Source organism: Pseudorca crassidens, chromosome 14 (assembly GCF_039906515.1).
Source record: "Pseudorca crassidens isolate mPseCra1 chromosome 14, mPseCra1.hap1, whole genome shotgun sequence".
NCBI classification, from domain to species: domain Eukaryota; kingdom Metazoa; phylum Chordata; class Mammalia; order Artiodactyla; family Delphinidae; genus Pseudorca; species Pseudorca crassidens.
In genome coordinates this window covers 32,010,389-32,027,131 of record NC_090309.1, presented here as the reverse complement: position 1 = coordinate 32,027,131, position 16,743 = coordinate 32,010,389, and the positions used below count along the sequence as shown (strand labels likewise).

At 44.8% G+C, this 16,743-nt stretch overlaps 1 protein-coding gene and 1 long non-coding RNA gene across 26 annotated transcripts in view; one reads left to right on the top strand and one right to left on the bottom strand.

Annotated features, from left to right (window-relative positions):
- The window catches only part of LOC137206133 (uncharacterized), a 116,388-nt gene that overhangs the window by 74,062 nt on the left and 25,583 nt on the right, over positions 1-16,743 (bottom strand). For 10 of the 25 annotated variants that reach the window (XR_010934465.1, XR_010934466.1, XR_010934469.1 and 7 more), the window contains exons 1-3: positions 12,758-13,316; positions 11,825-11,914; positions 6,430-6,543 (exon numbers count right to left, since the gene is read on the bottom strand). This is a non-coding gene — a long non-coding RNA (uncharacterized lncRNA). Of the gene's footprint in view, positions 1-6,429; positions 6,562-11,824; positions 11,915-12,155; positions 12,727-12,747; positions 13,317-13,363; positions 13,811-16,743 lie in introns of those variants that run through there. The other 15 variants (XR_010934454.1, XR_010934458.1, XR_010934473.1 and 12 more) reach the window with 14 other exon arrangements.
- On the top strand, positions 13,826-15,460 carry PCBP1 (poly(rC) binding protein 1). Its single transcript, XM_067704803.1, has one exon. The coding sequence runs from the start codon at positions 14,047-14,049 to the stop codon at positions 15,115-15,117; it is 1,071 nt and encodes a 356-aa protein (XP_067560904.1). The 5' UTR covers positions 13,826-14,046; the 3' UTR covers positions 15,118-15,460.

Below are 16,743 nucleotides of genomic sequence, written 5' to 3'. Positions count from 1 at the left end.
TGCTGCAACTACTGAGCCCACGCGCTCTGGAGCCCATGTGCCACAACTAGGGAAAAGCCTGTGCGCCACAATGAAGAGTCCACTCGCCACAAAGAAAGATCCCACATGCTGCCACTAAGACCCAACACAGCCAAAAAATAAATAAATTAAAAAAAAAGAATAAATTTATTCATTCAACTCCTATGTGCTAGGTATTGTTCTAGGAGGTGGGGATATAGCAATGAGCAAAACAAAGTGGATGAAATTTACATTCTAGTCATGGGTGACAAATAATAAACTATAGTAGAGAGTTCCTAGAACAGTGCCTGGCACACAGTAGGCAGCACTCAAAATATCTAAATAATGAATGAATGAATGAATGAATGAATAGTATGTCAAATAGTAATAAGTTCTGTGGAGAAAAATAAAGCAGGGAAGGGAAACAAGGAAGGCAGAGAGCAGGAGATGGCTTTTACTTTAAATAGTATGGCTAAGGAATGCTTAGATTAGGTGACAGTTGGGCAGAAACCTGAAGGAGGTAACAGAAGAGGCCACATTGACATCTGGAATAAGTGTTCCAGAAAAAACAACTACAAAAGTCCCAAGGCTTGGCATGTTGGAGCAATTGCAAGGAGACCAGTGTGGCCAGAGCACAAAGGGAAGGTGATAGATGATGAGGTCAGAGCAGCTGGGTGAGGGTGATGTTGAAGATCCCATGCAGCCTTGTAGATCACTTGAAGGACTTTAGTTTTTAATCTGGTTGGGACCCTGTGGATAGTTTTCAGCAGAGTGGTATGATGTGATATACACGTAACAAGATTATACTGGTCACTGTTAAGATTAGACTGGGGGCCCTAAGAAAACCATAATTCAAAAAGAGTCATGTACCACAATGTTCACTGCAGCTCTATTTACAATAGCCAGGACATGGAAGCAACTTAAGTGTCCAACGACAGATGAATGGATAAAGAAGATGTGGCACATATATACAATGGAATATTACTCACCCATAAAAAGAAACGAAACTAAGTTATTTGTAGTGAGGTGCATGGACCTAAAGACTGTCATACAGAGTGAAGTAAGTCAGAAAGAGAAAAACAAATACCGTATGCTAACACATATATATGGAATCTAAAAAAAAAAAAAAAAAAAAAGGTCATGAAGAACCTAGAGGCAGGATGGGAATAAAGACACAGACCTACTAGAGAAGGGACTTGAGGACACGGGGAGGGGGAAGGGTAAGCTGGGACAAAGTGAGAGAGAGTGACATGGACATATATACACTACCAAATGTAATACCAATAGCTAGTGGGAAGAAGCCGCATAGCACAGGGAGATCAGCTCCGTGCTTTGTGACCACCTAGAGGGGTGGGATAGGGAGGGTAGGAGGGAGGGAGACGCAAGAAGGAAGAGATATGGGGATATATGTATATGTATAGCTGATACACTTTGTTATAAAGCAGAAATTAACACACCATTGTAAAGCAATTATAGTCCAATAAAGATGTTAAAAAAAAAAAAGATTAGACTGGGGGAGACCAAGAGCAAAAGGAGGAAGAACATTTAGAAGGCTATTCCAATAGTAGCAGGGAAGGGGGTAAGAAGTGTTCAAACCCTGGGTACATTTTAAGGTAGAGCTCACAGGACTGGCTGGTGGATTGGATGATGAGAGAAAGAGAAAAAACAGAGTCAAGGGAGAGTCCTCCATATAACTGAAACTGAGACGGGGAGAAACTGCCAGAGGTACAGGTTTGAGAGGAGAAGTTCCAGGATTAATGTTTTGAATATTTTAAGTTCAAGAAGCTATTACAGGACTTCCCTGATGGCGCAGTGGTTAAGAATCCACCTGCCAATGCAGGGGACACGAGTTTGAGCCCTGGTCCAGGAAGATCCCCCAGGCCGCAGAGCAACTAAGCCCTTGTGCCACAACTACCAAGCCTGCGCTCTAGAGCTCGCGAGCCACAACTACTGAAGCCCGTGTGCCTAGAGCCCATGCTCTTCAACAAGAGAAGCCACCGCAATAAGAAGCCCGTGCACTGCAACGAAGAGGAGCCCCTGTTCACCACAACTAGAGAAAGCCCGCATGTAGCAACGAAGACCCAACACAGCCAAAAATAAATTAATTAATTTAAAAAAAGAAGCTATTACAGACACAAGTGGAGATATCCCGTAGGCAGCTGAATAGAAGAGTCCTGAGTTCACAGGAAGACATTCAAGCTGGTAATATATACTTGAGAATTCTCAGGATATAAATGATATTTAAATTCTTAAAAGAGAGCACTTAGTAAATGAGTGTAGACAGAGAAGTGATCCAAGGACTGATTTGAGTACTCCATCATTGGAGGCTGAGGAGATAAGAAAACAGCCAACAGGGCAGGGCGGTACGTGGGAGTTTGAGAAGAAGGGGCTCCGGAGGTAGAAGGAGAACCAAGGGAGTGGCATCCCGGAAGCCAAGTGAAACTAGTGTGTGAGGAGGAAGTGTCAAATACTACTGAGAGATCAAGAAGATGACTAAGAAATGACCACTGAATCTATGTACTATTTTCTAAGCATTCCTCCCTAATCCACACATAACACTTTTTCTTTTAATCTAGGTAAAATCCCAGTATTGTCCAACGAATACACATAAGGTTTCTGTTTAATGCAGCTATATCTGCATCTCAAAAAACAAAATCAATGCTCTTAATATGGACACAGCAGACTTTACACAGTGAATAATGTTGAGTAAATGCTTTATCTGGTTGAAGTAACTGTCTCTCTGAAACAATGTCCCCGACCAAGTCTTACTTGTGTTCAGTAGGTGGGATCAGAGAAATGAGCTATTTAAATGTATTTCTTTTGTTCTGCCATAAAGTAGCAATTATTCTTCAACTCATTTTCCTCCTTCCTAACTCAAACATCCTAAGCAGCTAAACAAAGACCCTAAATTTCCACACACACCCCCTTATAAACAAAGCAGAACACAATAAAATCCAAAAGTTGGATGAGAAAGGGATATGCTGCCTATCGTAGCTGCTTTTACCGTACAAAGGGTTAGTAATTATTTGCTAATTCATAGGCTGTACTTTGTTTACATTTTGTCCTTAAAATCTCTAGATAGGAAGTGCGATTTCTAGTGTCTTCACCTTAAAAGAGAATTATTGCTACAAAATAAGTACTTTAACCTTCCGTGCTCTAGCGCAGGGGTCCCCAACCCCCGGGCCACAGACCAGTACTGGTTAGGAACCAGGCAGCACAGCAGGAGGTGAGTGGCGGGCAAGAGAGCGAAGCTTCACATGTATCTACAGCTGTTCCCTATCGCTCGCATTACCGCCTGAGCTCTGCCTCCTGTCAGCATTATTGTGAGTTGTATAATTATTTCATTACATATTTCAATATAATAATAATAGAGATAAAGTGCATGATAAATGTAATGCTTTTGAATCATCCCGAAACCATTCCCCCCCACCCCATCCGTAGAAAAACTGTCTTCCACGAGACCAGTCCCTGGTGCCAAAAAGGTTGGGGACCAGTGCTCTAGCGAACAGAGTCATGTCTCAATAATCTACACTTCTGAAGCAGAACAATAATCACCAAAAACTGGATCATGCAAACATCCTTCATGTCTTCATGAAATGGCTACAACTTCTGAAAGGTCTGAGCTCTCTGCCTTTGGGAGGAATACCCTTCCCTGCCCTCCACCGTGCAATTTGCCAACTTGGGACTCAGCCTGAATGACAACTTCTCTAGGCGGCCTTCCCAGATCCCTTCCAAGGCTGAATCAAGGGCCCTCCTCTGAACCCGTAACACCACAGGTTGGTAAGCACCACAGCTTACTCATATCCCAATACTTTAACACATTATACTGTGAATCTGTTTACTTCTCTGTCTACCTCTCCAGACCATAGACATCTTGAGGGCAAGGACAATATCTCATTAATTTTTATAGCCTCAGTGTCTGAAACATATCAAACAATCAAGTGTCTGCTGAATGAAAGAATAACATGAAACTTGACCCAGAATACCTTACGTGATTTTTGTAGCATATTTTCCTTGATAAATCAGGTGAACTGAAGCTAATATTAAAATTACTGGCGTCTATATGATCCAGCAATCACACTCCTGAGCATATATCCACACACAAAACTGTAATTCGAAACGATACATGCACCCCTATGTTCACAACAGCACTACTCACAATAGCCAAGACGTGGAAACAACGTCACTATCCATCGACAGTTGAATGGATAAAGAAGACGTGGTACATATACACAATGGAATACTACACAGCAATAAAAAAGAATGAAATAATGCCATTTGCAGCAACATGGATGGACTCAGAGATTATCATACTAAGTGAAGTAAGCCAGAAAGAGAAAGAAAAATACCATATGATATCACTTATATGTGGAATCTAAAATATGACACAAATGAACCTATTTACAAAACAGGAACAGACTCACAGACACAGAAAACAGGCTTGTGGTTGCCAAGCGGGGGTGGGGGTGGGGGAGGGATGGATTGGGAGTTTGGGGTTAGCAGATGCCAACTATTACATATAGAATGGGTAAACTACAAGGTCCTACTGTATAGCACAGGGAACTATATTCAATAACCTGTGATAAACCATAACGAAAAAGAATATAAAAAAGAATGTATACATATTTATACCAGTTTCTTACTAACACAACATTGTAAATCAACTATACGTCAATAAAAATAAAACAGGGAGTGCCCTGGCGGCCTAGGGGTTAGGATTCAGTGCTTTCACTGCAGAGGCCTGGGTTTGATCCCTGGCCAGGGAACCATCCCGCAATGCCATTCAGCATGGCCAAAATACAAAAAAAAAAAAAGAAAGAAAATAAAATAAAATTACTGGCATCTCTTCACATCCCCAATTGATAGCAGAAACAGAAATTTCCCCTACCTGACACTGGAAATAGAGGATAAGAAAAGATATGTGCTGGTCAAAATCAGATCAGGAGGAGTTATCACACTAGCTGCTCTTCCTTGATTTGTCCTACACCATACGAGAAGCTAATGGACCTCTGGATTGCTCTCTTCACCTCCCTTCCACTGATTCTGTATTCTCATCTTTGCCCTATTCTTCTTTTGTTTGTTTTGTTTTAATATCTATTTATTTACTTTTGGCTGCTTCGGGTCTTTGTTGTGGCACATGGGATACTTCGTTGTGGCCCACAGGCTTCTAATTGTGGCACGCAGGTTCCAGAACGTGTGGGTTCTGTAGTTGCAGCACACAGGCTCTCCAGTTATGGTACATGGGCTTATTTGGCCTGCGGTATATAGGCTCTTAGTTCCCTGACCAGGGATCGAGCTCTGGTCCCCTGCATTGGAAGATGGATTCTTAACCAATGGACCACCAGGGAAGTCCCCTCTGCCCTATCCTTTTCTCTCTTTGCTTTACTTACCTTTTCCCACTTCTTCTCATTTTATACTTTGCATTTGCATTCTGTTCTCATTTTCCTTTTAACTTTTCTTTGCACTCTGTTCTCCAGGCCTTATTTTAGTTAAAATGACCCTGAGGAATACATGAGCAATGCTTTGCCCAACTGGGAGAACTTAGGCCAAGGATGTTGCTGTATATCCTGGTCACTTCTGTAAAGCACACCAACATATTTCTGCTGTTTCTGAGGAAACCAAGTAGCGACCCCCTAACAGCAGCACAGGGTTATCAGCATATGAGGTCAAATTGTTACTATCCACAGTGGGTAAGACATGTTTCTAAACTTCACTCTCTAGTATCCTGGAAATAGGGTAAAGGTCCTCTTAATTTACAATAATTTTAAATAAAAGAGAAATGGGAAGCTAAATATGAAGGGCAAAGAGGAAAAGAAACCATGTTTGGGGGAAAAATGCTGCATGCTGATGGGACAAATTTCAAAAGCTACAGGATAATTGCTGGGCCAGGTAGGGTTGAGGAGGGGGAAAAAAGGTGGTTCCTGCCCCCAGGGAACCTAGTCTCATTCCTACCACTTCCCAAACCCATAAATGTAAACATTAAAGAACCAGAGAGAGGAGAGTCTCTTGAACCAAAAGAGTCAGTAACCTAACATAAGTGAATTGGATGTTCAGGGACAGAAAAATAAATACTGGATAGAAAGCGCTTTGAATTTAAGATAAAGTTATTCCATGTGTTAAAGTCAGTGCCACAAACATCAGAAGCCAAGGAAAGGAACAATCCACAACTAGGAGTCAAGAGGCCTAGCTCAGGTCCTAACAAGCTGTGTAACCTTGGGCAAGTCATTCTACTACTCTGATCCAAAGACGGTTCTTTCATAAAATGGGCATAATAATATCTCCCTGGCAAAGTTGACTGTGATGATTAAATAACACTTTGAAAAGTTTTATATAACATGCCAATGTGGTAAGAGGAAGCAAAAATACTGTGGTTCAACTTCTAAAGTGTAAGCCTGACTCACCTTCCCAACCTTGTTAAACCCTTTAACCAACCTGGGAGAAGTGTCATGTGAGGATCCAGGAGTGGGGTGGTGACTATTTAGTCAGTTGCTCTGTATCTCAGTGGCTTCATCTGTAAAATGGGTGGTGTGGAATTCACTCACATATCTGCAAGATAAGGCAGGTCTGAGGAAGGGAGTGGAGAATTTACCATAAGTGAGCAAAACATTTACCCAACCCTCCCTACCAGGGATAAATAACCAAGATCATCAAATATCATCACTCCCTGGACAGAATTAGAAACGGCCTTAGAGAGCATTTAATCTTGTTTTACAGATGGGAAAACTGAGGCCCAGATAAATGAACTGAATTGTAGAACTCTCAAAGCTAGTTAGTGGCAGAGCTGGAGCTAGGGGCCAGAGCCACCAATTCTCAAGTCCAGTACCCTCTTTGCCAGATCTCAGGGTCACCCAAAGCACCTGAGGCCCTTACAACACATTATCAACACCAAGACACATTACAATTTCATCAACAGCCTAAATGTGGGCTACCCAAGGGAGGGGCTGTAAGACTGATGCAGGCAGTGCTGAGAGCTGGGAAAGAGAAGACTTCATTGGGAAAGTGAGAAGAGTCCTGGAGATACTCAGACACAGAGAGATTAAAGAAATATGTCCGCTGAAGAATTACAAAGGATCATGAGAGATTGCTACAAGCAACTATATGCCAATAAAATGGACAACCTGGAAGAAATGGACAAATTCTTAGAAAAGCACACCCTTCCGAGACTGAACCAGGAAGAAATAGAAAATATAAACAGACCAATCACAAGCACTGAAATTGAAACTGTGACTAAAAATCTTCCAACAAACAAAAGCCAAGGACCAGATGGCTTCACAGGCGAATTCTATCAAACATTTAGAGAAGAGCTAACGCCTATCCTTCTCAAACTCTTCCAAAATATAGCAGAGGGAGGAACACTCCCAAACTCATTCTACAAGGCCACCATCACCCTGACACCAAAACCAGATAAAGATGCCACAAAGAAAGAAAACTAGAGGCCAATATCACTGATGAACATAAATGCAAAAATCATCAACAAAATACTAGCAAACAGAATCCAACAGCACATTAAACGGATCATACCATGATCAAGGGGGGTTTCCCAGGGAATCAAGAATTCTTCAATATACACAAATCAATCAATGTGATACACCATATTAACAGACTGAAGGAGAAAAACCATATGATCATCTCAATAGATGCAGAGAAAGCTTTCAACAAAATTCAACACCCATTTCTGATAAAAACTCTCCAGAAAGTGGGCATAGAGGGAACCTACCTCAACATAATAAAGGCCATATATGACAAACCCACAGCAAACATCATTCTCAATGGTGAAAAACTGAAACCATTTCCACCAAGATCAGGAACAAGAAAAGGTTGTCCACTCTCATCACTATTATTCACCATAGTTTTGGAAGTTTTAGCCACAGCAATCAGAGACAAAAAAGAAATAAAAGGAATACAAGTTGGAAAAGAAGAGGTAAAACTGTCACTGTTTGCAGATGACATGATACTATACATAGAGAATCCTAAAGATGCTACCAGAAAACTACTAGAGGTAATCAATGAATGCGGTAAAGTAGCAGGATACAAAAGTAATGCACAGAAATCTCTTGCCTTCCTATACACTAATGATGAAAAATATGAAATAGAAATTAAGGAAAAACTCCCATTTACCATTGCAACAAAAAGAATAAAATACCTAGGAATAAACCTACCTAAGGAGACAAAAGACCTGTATGCAGAAAACTATAAGGCACTGATGAAAGAAATTATAAAGATGATACAAACAGACAGAGAGATATACCATGTTCTTGGATTGGAAGAATCAAGATTGTGAAAATGACTATACTACCCAAAGCAATCTACAGATTCAATGCAATCCCGATCAAACTACCAATGGCATTTTTCACAGAACTAGAACAAAAAAATTTCACAATTTGTATGTAAACACAAAACGACCCCAAATAACCAAAGCAATCTTGAGAAAGAAAAACGGAGCTGGAGGAATCAGGCTCCCGGACTTCAGACTATACTACAAAGGTACAGTAAAGAAGACAGAATGGTATTGGCAAAAAAATATAAATATAGATCAATGGAACAGGATAGAAAGCCCAGAGATAAACCCACGCACATATGGTCACCTCATCTTTGATAAAGGAGGCAAGAATGTACAAACGAGAAAAGACAGCCTCTTCAATAAGTGGTGCTGGGAAAACTGAACAGCTCCACGTAAAAGAATGAAATTAGAACACTCCCTAACACCATACAAAAATAAACTCAAAATGGATTAAAGACCTAAATGTAAGGCCAGACACTATAAAACTCTTAGAGGAAAACATAGGCAGAACACTCTGTGACATAAATCACAGCAAGATCCTTTTTGACCCACCTCCTAGAGAAATGGAAATAAAAACAAAAATAAACAAATGGGACCTAATGAAACTTCAAAGCTTTTGCACAGCAAAGGAAACCATAAACAACACGAAAAGACAATCCTCCGAATGGGAGAAAATATTTGCAAACGAAGCAACTGACAAAGGATTAATCTCCAAAATATACAAGCAGCTCATGCAGCTCAATATTAAAGAAGCAAGCAACCCAATCCAAAAATGGGCAGAAGACCTAAAAAGACATTTCTCCAAAGAAGATACGCAGATTGCCAACAAACACATGAAAGGATGCTCAACATCACTAATCATTAGAGAAATGCAAATCAAAACTACAGTGAGGTACCACCTCACACCAGTCAGAATGGCCATCATCAAAAAAATCTAGAGACTTCCCTGGTGGCGCAGTGGTTAAGAATCCATCTGCCAATGCAGGGGACACAGGTTTGGGCCTTGGTCCAGGAAGATCCCACATGCCGCGGAGCAATTATGCCCGTGTGCCACAACTACTGGGCCTGCGCTCTAGAGCCTGTGATCCACAACTACTGATCCCGTGTGCCTCAACTACTGAAGCCCATAAGCCTAGAGCCCGTGCTCCGCAACAAGAGAAGCCACCGCAATGAGAAGCCCGTGCATCGCAACCAAGAGTAGCCCTCACTCGCTGCAACTAGAGAAGGCCAGCGCACAGCAACGAAGACCCAACACAGCCAAAAATAAAATAAATAAATAAATAAAAATTAAAAAACAATCTACAAACAATAAATGCTGGAGAGGGTGTGGAGAAAAGGGAACCCTCTTGCACTGTTGGTGGGAATGCAAATTGATACAGTCACTATGGAGAACAGTATGGAGGTTCCTCAAAGAACTAAAAATAGAACTACCATATTACCCAGCAATCCCACTACTGGGCATATACCCTGAGAAAACCATAATTCAAAAACAGTCATGTACCACAATGTTCACTGCAGCTCTATTTACAACAGCCAGGACATGGAAGCAACCTATGTGTCCATCAACAGATGAATGGATAAAGACGATGTGACACATATATACAATGGAATATTACTCACCCATAAAAAGAAACGAAACTAAGTTATTTGTAGTGAGGTGCATGGACCTAAAGACTGTCATACAGAGTGAAGTAAGTCAGAAAGAGAAAAACAAATACCGTATGCTAACATATATATGGAATCTAAAAAAAAAAAAAAAAAAGGTCATGAAGAACCTAGAGGCAGGATGGGAATAAAGACACAGACCTACTAGAGAAGGGACTTGAGGACACGGGGAGGGGGAAGGGTAAGCTGGGACAAAGTGAGAGAGAGTGACATGGACATATATACACTACCAAATGTAATACCAATAGCTAGTGGGAAGAAGCCGCATAGCACAGGGAGATCAGCTCCGTGCTTTGTGACCACCTAGAGTTGGTGGGATAGGGAGGGTGGGAGGGAGACGCAAGAGGGAGGAGATATGGGGATATATGTATGGCTGATACGCTTTGTTATAAAGCAGAAACTAACACACCATTGCAAAGCAATTATACTCCAATAAAGATGTTAAAAAAAAAAATATGCCTGCCAAAAAGGCTTAAAATTGCAGTCTTGGGAAGACAGACCCAGTGGGTAAAATTTTCTTTAGGGAAAAGAAACAGGTGACAGATTTAGAGGACCAGAATGCTTTGAATCAGGATAATTCTTGATTATATGCAATTTAGTCCTTTTGTTGTCTCCTAAGTTTTTAACATTTACTAAGATCAACTGTCTCTCTACAAGATAAGGCCCTCTCAAGAGACCACAGACGGTCTACCTTAGTGGTTAAGTATATAGGCTCTGGGCTCAAATTGCCTCGATCCAAATCTTCGTTTTACCACGTAACAGCTGTGTGACCTTAGATAAATCCTTCTCTTTGTACCTCTGTTTAAATGGAAATAACATCACCCCCAACTCAGGAGGATTTGTGAGGTTTAAATGTGTAGATTAATCATACTGGTCACAACCTAATAATGGGTTTTTCATCCTTTAGTGTGATGTGTGCCTCTTTTTTTTTTAATGTAAAGAAGACAACAGAATTTACCAGAGTACATTGCATGTAGTATGAATAAGTACTGTTTTGCAAAAATTTTGTTTCCTTTATCTATATGTGTGCATATATGTTTCAATTACATAAAATATACTTCTCATGGTGGTTTGCTTTTAAAAATGTGAGAACCACTGAATTAACACACAAAATAAAAGTTCAAACAGTGCCTGGCTCACAGTAAGCACTTAGTGCTATGACTGTCGTTGTTGCTGTTAAGTACCTACCTGTTAAAGTTGTTTGTAGGATTACCTAAGGTAATATGAAAGCACTTTGGAAAGTCTAATATACAATATTAGTGTAAGTTAAAGGAAGCAAAAAGCCCTTCTCTCCACCTCTTAATACCCATACAAGCATAGCCCTGTTTCGGCACATATTTGTTGCTTGGTCCACAAGTTATTTGTTACATTGAACTGAAAAGTCCACAGACCATGACTTATCTACCACTCTGTCATGCTCTGTCAATATCTGCAGAGAAATAGAGGCATGGTGCCAGAGTAAATTTATTTATTTTTACCTGGGTGGAGGCTGGGATGGGGAAGGCAAAAGTCATGCCCATGGGTAGCTGAAGGACGCAAGTGAGTCAGAGAAATTGCCTACTCCCACAGAGCCAGGTAGACTCAAATGCGCCACAGACCAGGCTGGACTGACAGATACCTGTGCCTTTATGCAGGGCTGAATCACTTCTCTCTATCCTCACCCAGGCAACTCATAAAAAAAAAAAAAATAGCCTCTGAGCTCCTCACAGGCATAGCTCACACCAGGAAAAACTGGGAATCCCCAAAAAGATACAAACAGGGGGTGACTATGCAACAAAAAGTTACCTGAGGGATTCCTTGAAATAACAAGCCCACCTAAACGTCCAAATAGCATTTAAATTCAAAACCCTGACTTAGAGAAAAATTCGGAAATGTGCTCACCAATAACTGTATCAGGTCTGGATTCCATCCTCAACACTGTGTGACCTTGAATTAGTCACTGCATCTCTCTGGCCTAAGTGATTTCATCTGCTAAAAAAAAAGAGAGATAAGACGTACCTCACAGGGTCATTGTAAAAATTAAAGACATTATGCAGTAAAATGGCTAACACAGGATCTGGCACTGGTAAATGCACAGTAAATGTCTGCCCCTTCTAGCCTCCAAGTCAACAACTACGGCAAACTGAGGTTCACTGGCCAGCTCATAGGCATCCCAGTCGCTTCATGGAAATTGCCTTCTTTTAAAAGAAGCTTTATAATACCATTTCTTTACCTCTTTAGCACAATAGCCTATTCTAGAAGTCTAGGAAAGAAATAATTTCCCATCTCATTCTTTACAAGTAGTGATTCCTAAATGTTTTGGTACTGAGTGCCCAAATTATGCATTGGTACTGCCCCCCTCCATCCATTATTAAACGAAATGAGCGAGAGACTCGGTATGATGACTACATTTTACAGTTATTTGCGTTCCCGTTTCAAATTAACGAGAGAAATGTATTAAAATTCCCCCGCTGAGGCTGCGACCAGCCTGCGGGGTTTCATCCCAATCTGGTCAGCGCACTCGCTGCGCGGGGAAGGCCCCGGCTCACGGACGGGAGGGGGGAATGGGGGGGCGGCCGCGTTCTAGAGCTTTCGGCCCGACTCGTTGGCGACGAATATAGGCCACATGTCGCCATTTTGTGTTCAGGAAACATGGCGGCCACCCCCACGGGGAAGAAAGGGGGGGGAGGGAAGGACCGCCACGTTAGCCGCTTTCCCTGAAGGATCCTAAAGCACCCCGTGCACTCGGCCTTTTCTGTCTGGCTCAGCCGAAGAAAAGGAAAAGGGGCAGAAATCACAACTGGCGCCCCAAGAGCCCCAGAGACCTTTCTTTACCGGGAGGAACGCGCGGCTCCACACACGGCAAGAAAGGCCCTCCAAGATGGCGGGCCCTGTTGGGGGCCGCCCCCGGAGAGCGTGGGCGCCGTGGCTGCACCGAGCGGGGAAAGGGCCGAAAAGCAGCAGCGGGAGAGTAACTCGCGCAGGGAAAACCGCAGGAGCTCCCCAGAGCAGGGGTAAATGCGGTCCCCCAAAATGCACGCCATTGTGTTAGATGTCTGACGAGGCGGCAGCGACTAAAACGACACCGCGCAGGAGGTGGGGGTTCTGCAGGTTTAACGAAAGAGTTGCAAAATGCAGACAAAGCATTATGTAAATGGACGCCATTCTCTTTATAGCCATGTTTCTAGCACTTCCCAGAAACCATGAGCAGAGCCGTGACTTTGACAGCGGCGCGTGGTGGGTTTTGGTCTTTCTCCCAACCGACCACCGCCACGGGGCCGAGGCGGGGGTGGGGGCTGGCGTGGGGCGCCCCGACGCCGAACATGAAGGGGCCCCACGTGCCCGCCCGGGCGGGCGCCCGCCCCGCAAGCCTCGCCTCGCCGCCCCTCCCCCCCGGAAGACCGCGGCAGCCCCTCCCGTCCTCCCCACACCCTCACGCACGCGCTCTGGCCGCCTCGAGCGCATGTTTTAAATCCGCGGCGTCCTAGCATCCGCCTGCAGTTATCGCCGGGGCTGCCCGTGTCGCTCCGCGCTTAAACCGCTTTTGTAGGGCGGGAAAATAATGTGTCGCCTCCGCGCAGAACACTACCGTTTCCAAACATCTGCCGGCGCCTCTGGGGTTAATAAAATACATGTTCGTTTTAAAACTTTGCCGGACTCACAGCTTCTGCCTACCGGGGCTTTCTTTTCAATGCTAGGCTGTTAAAAGTGTATTTTAAAAACTACTCTATGGGGGTTGGCGCAATCTTGTGACCTAAAAAGGATGGGTCCTCATTTTTTTTCAAGGGGTCCTGCGCAGCAAGCACTTCCGGGGTCAGAGGGTACGCGGGGTTGAAAGCGGGCTTCCCGCCCCGCCCAGACCGCCGAGGCTGCCGCCGGAGTCGCCACCGCCGCGCCCTCGCCCACCCGCCCGCCCGCCGCTCCCGGCCCCGCTCGCCCCCTCCGCCGCCGCCGCCCGCCCCTGCGACGACGCCGCGGCCTCCCGCCCTCGCCCGCTCGCTCCCGCGGCCCTCGCTCGCCTCGCGCCGGCAGTTTTGGGCCTACACCTCCCCTCCCCCAGCCAGCCACCAAAGACTTGACCACGTAACGAGCCCAACTCCCCCGAACGCCGCCCGCCGCTCGCCATGGATGCCGGTGTGACTGAAAGTGGACTAAATGTGACTCTCACCATTCGGCTGCTTATGCACGGAAAGGAAGTAGGAAGCATCATTGGGAAGAAAGGGGAGTCGGTTAAGAGGATCCGCGAGGAGAGTGGCGCGCGGATCAACATCTCGGAGGGGAATTGCCCGGAGAGAATCATCACTCTGACCGGCCCCACCAATGCCATCTTTAAGGCCTTCGCTATGATTATCGACAAGCTGGAAGAAGATATCAACAGCTCCATGACCAACAGCACGGCGGCCAGCAGGCCCCCGGTCACCCTGAGGCTGGTGGTGCCGGCCACCCAGTGCGGCTCCCTGATTGGGAAAGGCGGGTGTAAGATCAAAGAGATCCGCGAGAGTACCGGGGCCCAGGTCCAGGTGGCGGGGGATATGCTGCCCAACTCCACCGAGCGGGCCATCACCATTGCTGGCGTGCCGCAGTCTGTCACCGAGTGTGTCAAGCAGATCTGCCTGGTCATGCTGGAGACGCTCTCCCAGTCTCCGCAAGGGAGAGTCATGACCATTCCGTACCAGCCCATGCCGGCCAGCTCTCCAGTGATCTGCGCGGGCGGTCAAGATCGGTGCAGCGACGCTGCTGGCTACCCTCACGCCACCCATGACCTGGAGGGACCACCTCTAGATGCCTACTCGATTCAAGGACAACACACCATTTCTCCGCTCGATCTGGCCAAGCTGAACCAGGTGGCAAGACAACAGTCTCACTTTGCCATGATGCACGGCGGGACCGGATTCGCCGGAATTGACTCCAGCTCTCCAGAGGTGAAAGGCTATTGGGCAAGTTTGGATGCATCTACTCAAACTACCCATGAACTCACCATTCCAAATAACTTAATTGGCTGCATAATCGGGCGCCAAGGCGCCAACATTAATGAGATCCGCCAGATGTCCGGGGCCCAGATCAAAATTGCTAACCCAGTGGAAGGCTCTTCTGGTAGGCAGGTTACTATCACTGGTTCTGCTGCCAGTATTAGTCTGGCCCAATATCTAATCAATGCCAGGCTTTCCTCTGAGAAGGGCATGGGGTGCAGCTAGAACAGTGTAGGTTCCCTCATAACCCCTTTCTGCTGTTTTCCCATGATCCAACTGTGTAATTTCTGGTCAGTGATTCCAGGTTTTAAATAATTTGTAAGTGTTCGGTTTCTACACAACTTTATCATCCGCTAAGAATTTAAAAATCACATTCTCTGTTCAGCTGTTAATGCTGGGATCCATATTTAGTTTTATAAGCTTTTCCCTGTTTTTAGTTTTGGGTTTTTGGGTCATGAATTTTATTTCTGTTTGTCGATAAGAAATGTAAGAGTGGAATGTTAATAAATTTCAGTTTAGTTCTGTAATGTCAAGAATTTAAAAATTAAAAAGTGGATTGGTTAAAAAATGCTTCATATTTGAAAAAGCTGGGAACTACTATCTTAAACTCTTTGTTGGTGCATTTCTTTTCTTCCCTTCTAGTGTTAGGCTTTTGTAGGGAGAAGGGTGGGCCCGTCCCTGGTATTTTCTCCAGCCCTTTTCACCTTACTGGTAAGATTCCATTCCCTTTCCATCCCAACAAAGGAACACGGCAGGCTGGGCCTGCTTTGGGACGTTTGCAGAGACAGTGGGGGTCTCTTGGAGAGTGACATCCCTCCAGCCAGGTTCCAGAGAGAGGCCTCTGCCCATTTCTCTGGTAGAAAACATAAGGGGTTTCTCAGATGGGAAAAGTATGCCCACTCGGTAGGACCTCTGATGAATGGCAGTGTGTCCTCTAGTCCCACCCGCCCCGCCCTCAATCTCACGTGCAAAACTCTTAGCCAGGAACAAAAAACGTTCTGAGGTGGGAGGAGCCTGGGGGACCCAGAGAAGAGGTGGGGGAGGGAAGGGCTGGGCTGGGGGGGAAGGGAGGGGCTGAGGTGGGGGAAGGGGAAGGGAAAGGGGCTGGGTGGGTCTAAGGGCTTGGGAGAGGGTAGCTGCTACAGGGTGGTGGTAGGGATAGGGGGCTTGGTTGGGCAGCAAGACTGAATGGGGGATGGTAGCAGCGGGGCGCATGTGTCGCGCATGCACCTGTGGCAAGCGGCCTGTCAAGAGGATGTTATTACACCTGCCAAGTGGCTACCCAGAAACAAAGGAGGCCAGCTTCTAATTCTCCTGCTGTGTGCAATGTTTAGAGAAATCATTGTGCCAGGAAATAATTCTGCCTAAACGGGGCAGTCCACACAGGCAGGAATGTAGGCTGATCATTGACAACCGCCTAAGAATGACCTCAGTGTTAAAAAATGCAGATTCCTGGGTCTCACCCCAAATCTAATCAGAAGACTGCATTTTCAGCAAAACTCCAAAAGGTCCTTAGATGTGAGTGCCACTGATTCTCTTCACCAGTGGAGTAGGAAGATCTTGCTGTAAAGGCCTAGCAGCCTCATGTCAGCCAGTGGGTCTAGGCTGAAACTGATGAGAGAAGAAAATTTTTCCACCATTAGGCAAAAACACTAGAAACAGCAGATTAGGACAATAGACGATTAGGTGCCAGAGTGTGTTGTTCAAACCAGGCACTGTGGGAGATCACCAACAGCAGAAATTCCTGTGGGAGGGGAGTATTAGCCACCATAAATATTTGTTGAGGTTTCTTCTCCACAGGGCATCTGCTCTTTTTTTGGAGGTACAGACCTAGTTCCGAGGGTCCCTGGA

Excerpts from the sequence above, each read along its gene's own strand:
- PCBP1 (XM_067704803.1), top strand. The coding sequence starts at position 14,047 with ATGGATGCCGGTGTGACTGAAAGTGGACTAAATGTGACTCTCACCATT.